We start from the raw sequence: 17,011 nt of genomic DNA on the forward strand, positions 1-17,011 counted from the left end.
TGACCCATAGTTTAAGAATCCTTGAGCTACAAAAATGACTTTTAGGGCAGCAGGCAGTTCAATAAATCCATCTGTTATCAATGTACCATATCTGGTAGGCGTTGTGTGTGTAAGAGCAACCCATTTATCCTAGTATTGCTCCTGCAATTGAATACATTTTTGACTGTATAGAATCTTCAATCTAGGACCAGATGCCAATGATAGTCAGTATTTATCTTTGGGTGCTGCCAATGGAGCACGTTTTAGTCTGGACACCTGTGAATAGGGCTGCTTCTGACACTTATGGGTCAACGAGAAGAGACCTCAGTCTGCACTGCAAGCCATTTAACTGTTAGGCAAATTGCCAGATAAGTAAGTTGCAGAAGGTCAAAAAGCAAGTGACACTATAGATCTAGTCTTTTGGCTCACACACAGCCTTTCCTTTAGCCAAAGTTATACATGTCTTTATCTCACTCTAACAAGATTCATTCTGATAGGGCCATATCCTAAGCCATGTTATACATTCAAAAGCAAAATATTAAGGTAGCAAATCTGCAAGTTGTATAAAAGGGCTATCAATTGTTACACATGCTTAGGGTCAAATAACTGGAGGGAAGAGTTTGTCCCTTGAACACAGCTGTTTCTGGACAGGAGTTAATATAACATATATAATATAAACATATAATATATAATAAAAACATATAATATAAACATAACAGGAAGCAAGAAGGGCAAAAATAAAAACTCACAGCTCATATTCATACAAGTTATGGAAACTTTTTACTTGCTGGCTGGATTTGATTTATAGTCAGTTTATAGTAGCATTTATGTAAAAGTATAATTTGTTACTGCATTGCTGTACTCATTTCATTACCGGCAAAACTGAAATTTTCCCTCAGTCCTTGAATGCAACATAGCTATACTATATTATTAGTAGTAATGTAGTGTCATAAAATTTATCGCAGCTGTAGTCATCCGTTTAAAATATTTTCAAACTTACTTGAAAGGGGTTTTGATGTCAAATGGCTGCCTTAAGCCTGCAATGTATCCACAAGGAAGACTCACCGCCATTGGCTGTAGTTATTCGGATGGCAGCTTATGTAGTATGACTACCGAATGCCTACTCAGTTCTTAGAGATTCCTGTAAATTCCCCTAGGAGCTAGGACCAAAACCAAAAGTGGTATCGCTCGTGCCTTTCCCTGGGGCTGTTTGGCATACAACAGTGTAGAATTTATTGGAAAACATGCCCTATGGCATTAATTATAATAATGAAAAAAATGTACACTTCAAAATGATTTCAAATAATTGTTTGTATTTACTTGACACATGTTTTTTTAAGTGGGGTTCGATTTTGGAGACTCCAGGAAGAAAACTCCGCAACCTAGCTATTGCTTATCTGACAATCTGTCCTCGCCTGCAAGGCAAATTGACCTCCACTGATATAGTCAGTGACAGGTGACGAGGGAATTGGGAGAAGGAATGAACCCACTGTAGTCAGAGAATCCCAGGATCAGTTCCTAGGAAGGCTTATCTCCTTGATCTGTGTACGTAATAGCCATATGGTTCATTCACCAACATAGACTATAACCTCTCTCTTAAAGAAAAGACAACCTTTATCCAGATTCAGTAGGTGCTTCTTAAACATTGATGGAATTGTCAACGGAAAAAAAATTCAGGCTGTGTTTACTTCCCATAACTTCCCATTATTAGTAAACTGGATCTAGATTTAGGTGTTTCGGTAGTTCAATCAATTAATTCAATAACGGTACTTACACAAGATAATGAGTTATGATTCACTTCACACCTTTCATTTCCCTTTTGTGGCTTTCTTTTCATTGTGGCTGTTAATAGAAGCAATAATTGTCAGTTCATTGAACAGCTAGGAGGAGTAGAGAGGGCAGAGATGGGGAAAGAGAAGGGAGAAGGCTTCTAAGCAAAGAAGAATGGGGAGAAGGCAGAAAGGGTATGAAGATTAAGGAATGCTTAGTGAGTAGGGCAAGCTAACAGCAATGGGACAGGAAGAAGGGGCAGAGGACACTTAGGTGCAGATTTATCAAAATGTGAGTTTAAAGCTTGATAAATAAAAACTCTCCCATATTTTATTCATTCCTGTGGGATTTTTAGAAGCATATTTATCAAATGGTGAGTTCTAACTTTCACCCATTGATAAATACGCTTCTAAGGGACAGATTTAGTCTGTGAAAACAGAGCTCACCACAGCAAAATTCCCCCACTCTCTAATAATTCTTTTATTTTATCAATGGGTTCACCATAGGAATGAATAGCGAGTGGGGTAATTTTACTGTGGTCATCTCTGATTTCACACTTAAATAAATCTGCCCCATAGAGAGCAGGTAGATGAGGGAGAGCTGAAGTAAGCAGAGAGTGCATATTGTGTTGAGGTTTTCTGGAAAGTTCCTTTCAAGTTGTGTCACACCAGTAGGGTTGTGGTTGAGATGTGAATATTAAAATTACACTATTTCGGTATGCAATCAAAATATAAACAAAATGTGCATTTGCACTGCAGTAATGTTCCCTACATTACTGGGCCGGATGTGGCCAGGAGAGCTGTGGGTCAGCCATCATTCTCTATCAATGCATATTATTTACCTCTATCATTAAAAATATCTATTGCTGAGGTTAAGTTTTCTCTCTGGCCTTTTCAGCCCTTCTAATTATAATCATGCTAATCCTTGGAATAATAGAAGCCCGGGGACTGGCAGGGCACAGGATTTTCAGTATTTTACCGACTTGTCATTCGGATATACTTTCTTTCTAACTGGGACATTATTAGTGTGATCTTAACTTTTTGCCTTAGAGGAAATCTGTTGGCGTTGGCAGGAGACAGCTAATAAACCTGAGAGAGCGTGGTGCTATAAATCAGGATCCAGCCTTTTTAACAAGAGGAAAACAATGATCCACTGCGCCAAACGTGTGATAACATTTCCCAGCACCTGGCAGCACGGAGCGGAGCAATGGATGGGCATTGTTTTGTTTCACACGGGGATGTTGTGGGAAGGGGGCCGAGCCAGTGATGTCAGTCAGATGTCAGTCTCTGCAGAGGACGTGCTGTGCATGAGAATAACATAGTAGGAGGGGATGACATCAACTGCACTGCAGCACACTGCAGCACTAACACAACAAAGGCATCTCGCCGAAACAGCACCACATCTCCGAACTGACCCCTTTGTTTCACTGTCTCTCACTACTCTTGCCTGCTCCTTCGTTCTTTCTTTTCATGCTCATTTATATAGTACCTAGGGATCAAGCTTCCTGAGGAGCCAAATGGTGTGAAATTCTGTACAATGTAGTCATAATGGCATATAGGAAAAATCTGTGTTTTTCATGTAAACATGTCTCATGTTAATGCCAATGTGTGCAGCAGGGTTTCTAAACCTTTCTTCTGGGAATGGGATTAGGTATGGCAATCAGCTTCATCATCCAACTTGTCTACAGTAGGAAAGATCTCTCTCTCTCCCTCTGTATTAGAAAGGATTCATGGAGACCCAGCTTGGGTAATGTCTAATAGGTTAACAGAGGTTTTTCTGTGTACAGGTTTGGCATCCATTTTCCGGAAGCCCGTTATCCAGAAACAGTGGGGCTTCTGGCAGTGCCCCCCAAAGTTTCCAGGGGTGGCAAAAAAGTTAACTTTAAAGAAGAAGGAAAGTTACAATCACTGGGGGGGTGCCAAATTGTAGGCATGCCCCAGTGATTGTAATCGCTTACCTGAAACCACCGGTGCTGAAGCTCCTGTAAAAAAAAACGTGGGGTGTATGCGACAAAGCAGTTCTCTTCCTTCTTAGGTCTTCGTGCATACGCAGTGGCGTTAAAAGCCAAACTTCAACAAAAAAGCTGGCTTTTCACTTAACTGTTCATACGTGGGCCCCGGGATCTCGTCATAAGGAGAAGGAAGGTACTTCTGCCCAGTGCAGTTTTCTCCTAACAGGAGCACCAGCCGGGGGCAGGGCTGGAACTAGGGGTAGGCAGAAGAGGCACCTGCCTAGGGCGCAACGATTGGGGGTGCCAGGCAGCCACCTCTCCTGCCTGCCCCTAGCCCACGGCCCCTTCTCTTGGCCCCATCGGCTGTCATCAAGGTGTGGGCAATGACTCCTTCCCCCACACGCAAGTGGGGGGGGGGCAGAGGTAAGGTGCAGGGGCAAGGTGGCCGACTGGGTTGCCTAGGGTGCCCAGTCGACTTTCTCCTGCCCGTGGCCCAGGGTATCAGGTAAGCAAGTACAATCACTTGGGGTGCCTAACATTTTTTAGTTTGTCAATATGTCTGCTGCAAGTTCAATAAATAAAAATAAGTTAGAATATAGCAAAAAAAAATGAATTTGCTGCAATAGGTTACAGCCTCTGTGTTATTAAATCAGTCCTCCCATGTGTATGTCAGGCTGTGATCATCTCAGTCTACTTAAGTCTATCTCCATGTTAGTAAGTCATTGAACATAGTTTATGGCACTGATTCAACTGTAGATCATTGAGTAGATTGGTTTCCTTGGCTTCTGTCTGTCTGTCTGTATGTTCTGTTTTGGAAGTTGTTGCTGACCATCAGTTATAATTAATCCTGAATTCAGTTGCATACTACGTAACACAGTATATTTTAAGGTGGAATTCCTGTGACAGTTATCATTCACAACAGGATAATGTCTTTAGCCTGCAGCTGGGTGCCAGCGCTGCGCCAAGCATGGTGACAGCCAGTGTAAGTGTCCCTACACTGTGTCTTTCAGGGTTAATTAAAACTGCCCCTATTACATGCACAGGTTTAGTAAGTGGTGCACAAAAGACAAAGGGTTATGTTATAAAAGGCACAGTTTGCCCAGGAGCAGTAACCCATAGCTACCAATCAGCAGGTAGCATTAACTTGTCACATGCTTAAAGGAGAAGGAAAGGCAAAGTTATTTGGGGGTGCCAAAATGTTAGGCATCCTCAAGTGACTTGAATCGCATACCTTTTACCCCAGGCTGGTGCCCCTGTTCAGAGAGAACAGTACCAGCCCGGGGTACCTGCAGCGCTTTCTCCTTCCTGTTCCTTCGCACGCGCATGCGCAGTAGAGTGAATAGTGGAACTTTAACAGAGAAGTCGGCTTTTCACTCTACTGCGCCTGCGCCTATTGTGTTAGTCGCAGCGAAACGAAGCTGGAAGTAGGAAGCGCATCGCTCCAGGTACCCCGGGCTGGTGCTGTTTTCTCTTAACAGGGGCACCAGCCCGGGGTAAAAAGTAAGTGATTAAAGTCACTTGGGGGTGCTTAACATTTTAGCACCCCCAAGTGACAGCCTTTCCTTCTCCTTTAAAGGCAAATATCTTATTGTTGCTATGGGTTACTGCTACTGGGCAAACTTAGTGCCTTTTATGACATATGGGGGGAAGAGGGCACAGCTGTACCCCCTAAGCATAAAGGGTGGTTCCAGCTAAGCATAAGGGGCCGAAAAGGCCTTCGATATTACACAAGCCCCCAGTTTCCAAACCTTGAGGATGGATCACACAAGTGCATCAACATTCTAAACAGCTTCCCAAGTAAGACATCTTTTGGCTGCCAGTCGTCTTTTGAACTACAAGCCAGAATGTAAAGCAGCTGGAAAAAATTACCAGAACCCCAGTATAGTTGGTGTCTTTCCGTGTTCAATGCAAAGCAATTTATGTGAAATACAGTACTTTTGATATCCCTGCTAGCTGCCGCTGTCAGTCTCAGAATGCTTGAAAAGACTTGGCAGGAAACTGCATTGTCTATCAATATTTTGTGCAGAAATCCATTGACATAAAAGCAGCGCTTCTGAATATGACAGGAGAAATGGTGCAGCTGTTACAAAGCTCTGAACCTGTGCCCTGTGCCCTGTACCCAACTGTTTGTCAGTGAATGTTTTACAAGGCCATTCATTGCCTTTAACTCCAGGGGGGCAGACATAATACATCTTATCTTCTCTATTTATATGGAAGAAAATAAAATACAAATTACTTGATATTTAGTAGAGCTTCCAATAACCAAAAGATTGTATATCTATAATCTATTATATCTGTGGTCGCTCATCTTGAAGGGGATGTAAACCACCACTCAGGTTCCTATAAATCTGTCCTAAATGTTGTCTTGAGCACTATCTATTTGTATAAAAGCAAATGCGCATGTATATATATGTTTATTTCCTACTATAACAAATTTTGTGTTAGCTTTTGCAATGTATGCAAAGAAAATGCTTTCAGATCAATTCTCAAACAACTGCTTTTGTTTGGTGGTTCCCCTTGCAGGTTAACTTATATGCCCATATGTAATAAAAGGCACTAAGTTTGCCCAGTAGAAGTAACCCATAATAACCAATAAGATATTTGCTTTTAAACAGGTGAACAGTTAATTCTATCTACTGATTGGTTACTTTGGGTTACTGCTCCTGGGCAATCTTAGTGCCTTTTCCTAGCAGCTTTTCAATTGGACGTCATTATTTATTTTTAACAGTTTTTCAATTATTTGTTGTCCTTTTTTACTCTTTCCAGCAGTCAGATGGGGGTCACTGAGCTATTATTTTATGAGGCTACAGTGTTATTGTTACTTTTTATTTCTTATCTTTCTATGTAAGCCCTCCTCTATTCATATTCCTGTCTCTCTTTTAAATCACTGGTTGTTAGGTTAAATTGGACCCTGGCAATCAGATAGCTTGAAATTTCAAACTACAGATTTGTTGCACAAAAAGCTAAATAATTAAAAAACAGAAAATAATAAAAAAAATGAACACCAATTGCAACTTAGTCTCAACTTGGCACCTGTTGGCTTAATACTTTTGGTGACTTTCTGATGGCATTTGAGTCATTTCTCTGCCTTAGCTACAGTAGCTACAGTATAGTTCCTTAATTCCAAACAGCCAATGAAGTTTTAGCTCAGTAACAGCTAAAGAGCGAGAGATTAGCAATGGCCCGTATACATTTTTGCCAGCAGTGGGTATGTGTTAATCTCTGCGATATCACAACTGCAAAATGTGCCAAATGATAAAGTGGCAAAGAGAGCTGTTAGCTTTCCCAGAAAGTGTTAAGGGAAGTGCTACATGTACATTGTGCCACTAATGATGCTTTTAGCTACACAGCAAGGAATTGCTTGAAATAACACAATATCCAGTGTGCCCAGTTAATGTCCACTAAAACCGGCAACAACTGTTTGAAACTACAACTCCCAGTATCCTTAGACAGCCTTCAAATACCAGTGCTATCAGTTAATTATAGCTCCAGGACCATGGTGGTCTTTCAAAAAAAAGACTATCTAAAAGCTTCTCTTTTAAAGGCTGGGCTGTAAAATGAACAGCATAATATGAAATTCAACAGTAAAACAAAAATGAGATGTATATTAAATTCTCACCCCAGGCTCCTCAAATGCTACCAAGACGATATCATATATTTTACATTTTATGGAAGTAATTTTTTCCTTTTGGCAACATTTCATATGACAACTGGTATTAGCAGCATGTATTAGATACTCAGTCTCAGAGTGTGTTTGCCCTGTATATACTTTCCAAAAGAGATAATCAAAATAATATTTGCTAGTCAGGCAGGCCTGGACTGGCAATCTGTGGGTTCTGGCAAAGGCCAGAGGGGCTGCTTTAAGATGCCATAGACAGTCTCTATTTATAGGCCTGGCGGGGGCTGTTTGGTTCTCTGTGGAACTGAAATGCCAGGGCCTATTTTGAGTCCCAGTCCAGGCCTGTTGCTAGTGTGTGGCAGAAAGTTATCAATTGGTTTTATTCCAAATCCAAATCTCCCTCCTAAGGTTCTGTAAAGATTTCAGACCTTGAAGCTGTTGCTTTTTGGTCTCTGTTCTAAACTGGTACCAATAAGGTAAAATGTTTGCCCATAAAGTTACGCTTTCTAGAAAAATATAAGGCACGATATTTATTCTGTGTTTACTGATGTTGCTTAATGTGTATTAGTTAAGACAGATTTAAGGTATTTAGGGAGTCAAATCTGGCATAAAATATTCCAATGGTTGTGCAGTTCTGAATGACCCTACCAAATGTCATGTACAGGCTGATGCTTTGCTTGAATAGTCTTCCTGGCAATAAGGTGAATTGTTCTTTCTTACTTTGCTTAGATAACCAATTTAGAATGTCGATCCTGGAACGTCTGGAACAGATGGAAAGGAGAATGGCTGAGATGACAGGCGCTCAGCAACATAAGCAGAGTGTTGGAGGGGGCAATGGTGGGGGAGCCAACAGTGGAGGAAACCAAGCACAAGTGAGTGGCTACATAATGCTTTTAACTTCCTAAGTTTTCAGGTCTATGTGAAAAGCACACTGCTAAAGCTTATTGCTTGATGCCACTAGCCTTATTGGAGATGGCTACAATACAAAGATTGATGCAGGGCAACTTAATCACCTGGGTGGCAACAGCCTATAAATGGATGTTTCGTTCTTCCTCCTAGAAATGATGAATTTATACACTGGCCTAGGTTCATTATAGAGGCCTGAGTTTATTGCACAAAATCCTCGTTTCCATAAGAATTTTCTTGTGTTTACAAATGAACACAAAAACCTCTAAAGCCACTAATTAAAAAAAAGGATTTTGTTACAGTTTGCCTAGGACAGCTCCCAATGATTTCTACATGACCTTGTCAGCGTTTAGATGGCGTAGTTTTGTGTTTTTCATAGATTTTAAACTTGATAAATTATGAAAAATTTGTGTTTTCAAGTAATTATTAAAATTAAATACATGGTTTAAATAAAAAATGTGAACATTAATAAATCTGGCCCTAAATGTATACACGGCAGTACAGGTGTAGGATCCATTATCTGGAAACCCATTATCCAGAAAGCACTGAATTACAGGAAGGCCCTCTTCCATTATAATCAAATAATTAAAAATCATTTTCTTTTTCTGTGTATTAATAAAACATTACCTTGTATTTTATCCTATAATATAATTCATCCTTATTGGAGGCAAAACAATCCTATTGGGGTTATTTAATGTTTAAATGATTTTTTAGTTGATTTAAAGTATGGAGATCCAAATTACATAAAGACCCCTTATCCAGAAAACCCCGGGTCACAAGCATTCTGGATTATAGGTCCCTTACCTGTATTACTAGGTACACAATTTCCTATTATACAAGAAACTGTTCGTTAATGTAATGGTCAAGACTTCAGCTTCTCCAAACAAAAAATCAATTTAAAATTCTTGAAAGACTAAAGAATGAGTGTAGAGCATTTCAGGGCAAAATGTACAATGATTGGATGAAGAATGGGTAATATGCTGAACCAAATGCTAAGTATTGCAATGGACCCTTCTGGTGTGCTGGATTTCTATTTTCTGCTTCTTTATATCCATTCTACTCAAGCTATTAGTGCAGATGGTCCGTGTTGGCTGCAGGCTGACAGTTCCTAACACTAAATATGAAATTTCCAGAATTTATGCTCACATGAGAGTGGTTTGAAAATGTCAGTGCCCTTTCCAGTTGGATGTATTTTAATGTTTCAGTTTATTTTAGAAAATTACATATTCAATATTTTGGGCCTATTAGTTAAATGGGCAGAAAGCTAATTTGGTTTATCATTTTTGGCATGACAGTGCAAATATCTGAGCATGTGTTGATTGTTTGCAGTGTGCTGCTGGGACCGGCTCTATAGGAAGCTGTTTTGAGAGCCGAGTGGTGGTCGTTTGTGAGAAGATGATGAGCCGAGCTTGCTGGGCAAAATCCAAGCACCTGATTCACTCCAAGACTTTTAGGGGAATGACGCTTCTGCATCTTGCTGCTGCCCAGGGATATGCCACACTTATTCAGACCCTAATCAAATGGAGGTATGGGTGAAAAATGTTTTGATAAGTAGTTTCTACACATGATATATTGACGTCAACTTATATTCTAGCTAGTAATATAACAGCTCCTATATTATGCCAGATAAAGAAAAATGGCAACTTCCATTTATTTTATGTTTTTACATTTAAATGAAGAAAATTGTTTCATGCTGTTCTTGTAGTGTGTCAAGGCTGGGGGGCACATTTACTAAAGTGTGAATTTTCTAATTGTCTGAGTTGAGTTCACCTGAATTCGCCATAAATGAACATCTTTGCTACTTACGTACCTTTTTAATCATTCTAGAAACAGAATGATAAGCAAAATGCTCAACCTTACATACAATATTTTTACATTTGGGGTCAGACTGGCCTCTCAGAAGACCAAAGGATCTCCCGATATGCCCAAACCCTAGTGGGACACTGTCTGAGAAAATTTTTCTTTAATACTTTGTTATTTCTGCCATAACTCCATGTAACTTGTATTCCATTTGTCTACACCTAATTTTTGTGACGGCAAGCCCTGGAATGCAGGCTGTCTAGTTGGCTCTAAGAGGCCCAGCCCGACCGTCTTCACATTATTCTATACCCTGTATGGTTGCATTCAGTTCTGACCGAAGGAGAGCTTGCCAGATATATATGCAGCAGTGCTAATTTTAGAGGCCACTTAAAACACTTATTCTAAATCAGTCAAGTCATATCAAAGGTTGCCATTAATAGACATGAGCCTCATTAAGTTAATAAAAGCAGCGATTACTGCCTCTTTGTAAGACTTCCTCACCAATCTGACAATTAAATAATGATTAATGCTATTTCTTTTTCCCTTTCAGAACAAAACATGCTGACAGTATTGATTTGGAATTAGAAGTAGATCCTTTAAATGTTGATCATTTCTCGTGTACTCCTCTGGTAAGATTCTCTGTTTATTCTATGCACTGTCTATTTACTAAGTATGTAAATGAAAACCACATGCAACCCGCTGCTTTTCTTTAGTTCCCAAATTTTGTCTTGCAGCTAATATGCAAGTAATATAGAGATTATGTGGTTCTGAGGAGGCTTGGGCCCTATATCTGAGGGCAAAATATTACTGGAGTGGAGATTGGGGATGTACAACCTGCTATCCTCTAGCTGTTGGTAACCTACGACTCCCAGAATCCCTCCCACACTGTAATAAGGCTTTTGGAGAAAAACAGTCAGTCATAGTTGGTGGTTATGGGTGCTAGTTGGAATTGTGACAATCACATTTTGCCCCAAGAATCCCCCTAAGTACCCCTATGACACATAGGCCAAGGCTAATGTTTTCTCTGCTCTGAACTAACATAGATTTGGGCACCCAAGTGGTCTGGGATTTCCCATACAGCCTAAATGAAATTTTAACAAGCCCTAATTATATATTGTATGGAAAAGTATATTTTTTGTCTGGAAAAAGACTGTGTTCCAGAGTCTGGCCATGCAGGACACTAACAGTCTTTCTGTATGTGATGCATGAGTTATTCTTATGGATGATGAGTTGTTCAGAGACTGTGCAGATTTACACTTTGAATAATAAGCTGAAGTCTCAAGGGCCACAACAGAGACATTCCATAGCCTGTATGATACCTAGGGCATTGCTCATTTCTCCGTGCCTTACAAAATTTCATTGGGAAGTATTGGCATATTAGTCCCCCTTTTTGGCAACAAAAAAGCTATTTACACTTAAACATTTCCAATGTAGGTACCTAGGACATAAATGACTCCAAAAAGCATGAAAACCCATTATTTTTTTTCAAATCTGGGAATCTGTGATAACCAATAAAAAATAGACAAAAGAAGGGTTAATGGTGTACTTTGGAAATAGTTTGAATTACACTTGCAATGTGTTGCAAGGTGTTTTATCAAAGTACTTTAATTAATATATCGTCTTTACTTCCTAGATGTGGGCTTGTGCTCTTGGCCATACTGAAGCTGCTGTTGTGTTATATAAATGGGATCGGAGGGCTATCTCCATCCCTGATTCCCTTGGCAGGCTTCCCCTGTCCATTGCACGCTCTAGAGGCCACGTGAAACTAGCTGAATGCCTTGAGCAATTACAGCGGGAGGAACATTCACAAATGGGTCAGAATCCCAGGATACAATGTTCACCAAGTGAAGACACAAGTGCAGACAGTTGGTTAACCCAGTGGCAAAGTGACACAATGAGTCACTCTCAAGAGTCCCAGAAGGGAGTTACAATTATTTCTAATGTTAATACAGGTAAGGCAAGTTTATTTTCTTTTTGTTATTGCTTGTTTTCCCTTTGTTTGAGGAAGATATCTCCTCCAGCAGTCAATCAGCTATACAGATATAAATAATGGATGGCAGGATGGTGGATAGTACAAGCTGGCCCAGTTAGTCCAGGCTTGGGTATGCAGAAGCTGTCCTGAGATTGTTAAACTACAGCCAAACTTTTTCATGGGAGTTGATGATCAACAACATTTGACCATAAGTAATGTAACTAGCACATTAAATGCCTTATTCTAAATTTGGGGGCAGAATGGGATTAGGATATTAGAATAAGTGTCCAATTTTATTCCCCTGACATGATTAGTGTTCGGCCGGGACAATGAGTGTCTGTTGGCGCAGTGGGAGCCTTAATGCCTGCTCAGTGCACCCAGTGTCTGAGTAGAAAAAAAGGGTGCAAAACTTACCATACCTAAAAGCACTTGTCACTACAGAGCCTAAAGTTAAAGTTTACATTTGTCACCCAAATGGAAAAACCTGTATAATAATAGCCCTTTGCAATCTCAAATTCTTTTTTTATTAAAAATTGCCATAAATATATTGCCTGCCCCACCTTTATGCCTCAGGCATAGAGGCGGGGCAGGCAGTTACTTTCACTTTGCATTCTGCACTTCCTAGATTGAACAGCTTACATTCCCCCTCCCTCCTCACAGCCTATAATTGTGCAGCTTGGGCATGGGTATTAGGTCGCCCATTCTGGCATATACACAGGAGTTTGGGGTGATATAAACCTTATAGGTGCCTGCCTACTTGCTGTGACTGTGAATAATGACAGAGATGCAACATGTGTATATTTTAAAAATCCTTGTACCAATAGCAGCATATTGCTTGCATCTAGGTTCAGAAGTGAACTGATGAGGATGATGCTTCCGCCATAGTATTACCAGAAAAAAATGCATTTTGGGGGAAAAAAACTTTGCCCACTCTAAATAAGTTTGTTATTAACTAGATACATCTATTGTTGCACCAAACTGGAATTGAGAACAATAGGTGGTTTGCCTAGATAAAAACCTTTTTTGTAATAAAAATTAATTGAATCGGTTTGTTTGCAGAGCTTCGCCGGCCACGATCAGAACCTGCAAATTATTACAGTAGTGAAAATCCAAAAGATTACCCGGCAGCAAAAAAACACAAATTAAACCCTGAATATTTTCAAGGGAGACAGGAGAGGGTCATTTCAACTGCCCTAAGCTTGGAGCAGCCATCTACCAGAAAGCAATGTTCTAGCACCAAGCAATCTCTGCCAGAAGCACTTTCCCATAATGAGGGAATGCGTGACTTCTCCAGGGACCTTCCCCCACGCACTCCTGATACTTCTTCATACAAAGCCACCACAGGACTCAAATGGAAGCCAAAAGATCTTTACCTCGGTGTGTCAGCTGTACAGTTGACTGGAACACCCAAAACATCTGCATTGGGGAAGGACATTGTAGGCCACAAACTGCGGCAAAGGGAACAGATGAATGTATTAATGATGTCGGAAAGGGAGATGGTAGATGCAGAATTACTGTCCTACAGAGAAAACCTGGAGAATGAGGACTGCTTACAGCACATGGATGACTTACAGGTAAAAATGTATTAAATATAGTGTTTTATGTCTTGTTCTCTTCCTTTGTTATGCTTTACAAAGCCCAAAAAATAAGGTAATATATCCCTCAACAAAAAATGAACAGCAACAGGCTCCAGCAGAAAAGTTCCATGACTTTCACAGGATATAATCTCTTTGTCAAAGTCGATAAATCACCTGCAAAGGTAGACTTGTGTAGAAGTCTGGCACCGGTACTAAATCAAAGACGAGTCTGTCTCATCTGGTGACACTGACCAGAAATTCAGAGAGATGAAAAAAGTTGTCACTTTTCTGGGAAAGTCAGATAACAAGATAAATTATTTAGACAGACCAGTGACTATACAGTTTGTCCTATAAAAGAATTTATATCTAAGCACATTACAAATAAGCATTAGTAAGAATGCTATAGTGCAGTGATCCCCAACCAGTGGCTCGGGAGCAACATGTCACTCACCAACCCCTTGGATGTTGCTCCCAGTGGCACAGAAGCAGGTTCTAATTTTTGAATTTCTGGATTAAAGGTGAATTTTGGTTGCAAAAAAAACTGTAATTCTGGCCTTGGCTTCCCTGAATCTTCCTCCTGCCAAACTTCCTGGTCACTTGCAATTATTTCTTGGCCGCTGACTTAAGGCTGAGTTCAACTACTTTAAAAAAAAATGCAATAACAATATATTAGAAGCTGATATAATCAATGGAACTAACTAAATAACTGTTATATTGAATTATGTAATGGGTCCCCAGCCACTGTGTACAATGGATATATAAGCATAGACTTATAATCTGCCATAATTACCACAGGTCTTAAATGAGATTTTTTTATGGTTTGTGAATTTAGAGCCCAGGACAGGTTAAGGTCTCACTTGACGCTTGATCATTACTTGCAGAGAATATTGTTTATGTCTGGCAGCAGCTCTGTCCAAGTGACTGGAGACTGATCATTGGAGTTCATTACCTTAAACTCTCTTGAGACAGCCGCAAGGCTTTCGTGATAAATGTGCTTTATGTGGCACTTTCATTCATAGCAGCAGTTCATAACTTTAACAGGATACAGTAAATAAATCTGCAGTGTTAATATCAGTTGGCCGTTTACCTGTCCAGACTCAAAGGTATTACATTTTTCTTATTAAAGACATCAAATAAGTAGGGCACTTCGCCTGTCTTATAAAAACTGCTGGTACATTGTGTGTTTCTGCAAGGCCTTAATACTAACATGGATAGCAGAAAGCTGATTGTTGGTAGGTGTTTAATTGATGTTTTTAATGATAAAGGAATTGGATTATCTGGAAACCCATTATCCAGAAAGTTCCAAATTACAGGAAGGCCATCTCCCATAGACTCCATTATAAGGAAATAATTCTAATTTCCTTTTTTTTGTAATAATAAAACAGTGCCTTTTACTTGATCCTAACTAAGATATAATTTATACTTAATGGAGGCAAAACAATCCTATTGGGTTTATTTAATGTTTAAATAATTTTTTAGTAGACTTACGGGATAGAGATTCAAATAATCATTAGATGAAGACAGTGTTAAATATAATAGGTGTCATCAGTGTTGGACTGAGATGGCAGGGCCCACCAGAAAACCATGGACAATGGGCCCACTCGCAAAACTTTAATTCCTCCTATCTTCCCTCAAACTCTTTATTATCCTAGTCTTTTTTCTATCCATACTATACTCTATTCTTCCATATATCAAGCTTTCTTGTTCCCATACAGAAATAGTGAATGACCATGAAATAGGCTAAATAGTAAGAAGCAAGAGGGCCCACTGACACCTGGGCCCACCGGGAGTTTTCCTGGTGTCCTGGTGGGCCAATCTGACACTGGGTGTCATATAGACCTGTGGTGACAATAGGAAAAGCATGATGGAATCATCAGTGGTGCAAAGAAAGGAATTTTATAGCAATGTCAGGGGTTTACACAATCCCTCAGAAAGCAAAAAAGAGCCAATTTTAAATTAAGACCATATACAGCCAATAAAAGTAAAGAGGTGGCGTGGACTGGAGACTTTTCCAAAGTCCCTATAAGGGTTTTATCTGCTGCTATGCTCCAGAAACATGGGTGTATATCAGCTAAGACACTTTACGTGAATTTTGTAGAGTTTTTGCGAATTAGAGAAAAAGTATTTATTAATACAAAGAGATACAAAAGCATTTGCAAATCCCAGGAGTCTTAAAAATGCTCGGTGTCCAACTAAAATTTACAGTGTTATAACTGTGTAATAAAGAATATGACATTGTAAAATGCAAATTTTTTTTATTCGTGCAATTTTGTTTCAGTATATGACTTTTATTACATTTCCCCAATAGGATACTATTGCTGGGAGTTATATCTTATCATCACCAGTTTGACACCCAAAGATTACCAATACCCTTTCTATTGCAAAATCTCAAGACTGTTGTATTTTGAGCAAATTTGATACATGGACTTGGAGGTTTTTTTATGCACATTTTGCTGCTCTTACAATAATGGTGGCACAGTCCATGGTGGTATTACTCGGGACTAGCAGTTATTCTGTTCTTGCTGAGAGCTCTGTTCTACTGTCCTGTGTTTATGTTCTCAGATTAATTAGGGACAGTTCGGTTACAATCATTTTGATAGCATGCCTCACATTTTCCCACCATCAGATTAAGTGGAAGAAACATATCTGTTCTAAAATGTGCCAGGCCGACTGCATTCATTCTCCAGTTGAATAATCTTTCATTAAACAATGTGCTGGTGTCCATGTTTGCCAAGTAATATGACCAGTACAGAAGGACTGTATTTGCTTTCAGCCTTGGAGCAGGCTTCTAAGAAGCTTACTCTAATCCTAGTTCTAACAATAAAAACACCAAATACTTTCATAATACTAGGCTAAACCCATGAAATGCTGGATCGTTGTGGAAAGTAGTACAGTTCTTTTATCTTCAATGCGATATAGATTCCTTCCTCTGCTACTCTGAGTGCATTAATTAATGTCTCAGTAAATAATTCATTATCTAATTAGGTCAAGTGGTTTACACAACCAACCATGAAGGTGGATGGAAATAACTGAAGTTCAAGGTCGAAAGCTGGACTGGCGCAGTGTTTCACCAAACAGATTTTGTTTGAAAAATTTGAAATCATTTTAGAAAAGGCTATTAAATTGGGAATTGATGGAATTTCACTGCCACACTCTTGTCTTAGTCTGATGCCAAACAGGGCTCAATCTTGCCTAAGGACAAATGCATGCCAAGAATTAGTCCCTACGCTGGCATTCTTCCCTGCCTGCACCCAAGACTATTGTGCTGGCTGTGGTGCAGGCAATGGTTTCAGATGCAGGCAAGGAAGAAGGTCGATGCCAGCATCGGGTCTGATTCTAGGCATGTGTTTTTCCACAGGCCAAGAAACAGCCCCATGTGGCATTAGCCTTAGAATTCTGGTATGGCCCATTGCTTTCAATCACTGACTGAATATAAT

General features: G+C 39.8%; 1 protein-coding gene across 13 annotated transcripts in view; it reads left to right on the forward strand.

Moving 5' to 3' along the window:
• camta1 (calmodulin binding transcription activator 1) overlaps positions 1-17,011 on the forward strand; it is a 1,176,955-nt gene that overhangs the window by 1,116,069 nt on the left and 43,875 nt on the right. For all 13 annotated transcript variants that reach the window (XM_031905360.1, XM_031905359.1, XM_031905362.1 and 10 more), the window contains 5 exons: positions 8,049-8,191; positions 9,555-9,751; positions 10,576-10,654; positions 11,659-11,977; positions 13,057-13,571. In XM_031905360.1, the coding sequence (XP_031761220.1) occupies positions 8,049-8,191; positions 9,555-9,751; positions 10,576-10,654; positions 11,659-11,977; positions 13,057-13,571 (1,253 nt within the window). The remainder of the gene's footprint in view (positions 1-8,048; positions 8,192-9,554; positions 9,752-10,575; positions 10,655-11,658; positions 11,978-13,056; positions 13,572-17,011) is intronic.

Source organism: Xenopus tropicalis, chromosome 7, assembly GCF_000004195.4.
Source record: "Xenopus tropicalis strain Nigerian chromosome 7, UCB_Xtro_10.0, whole genome shotgun sequence".
In the NCBI taxonomy this organism is placed as follows: Eukaryota; Metazoa; Chordata; class Amphibia; order Anura; family Pipidae; genus Xenopus; species Xenopus tropicalis.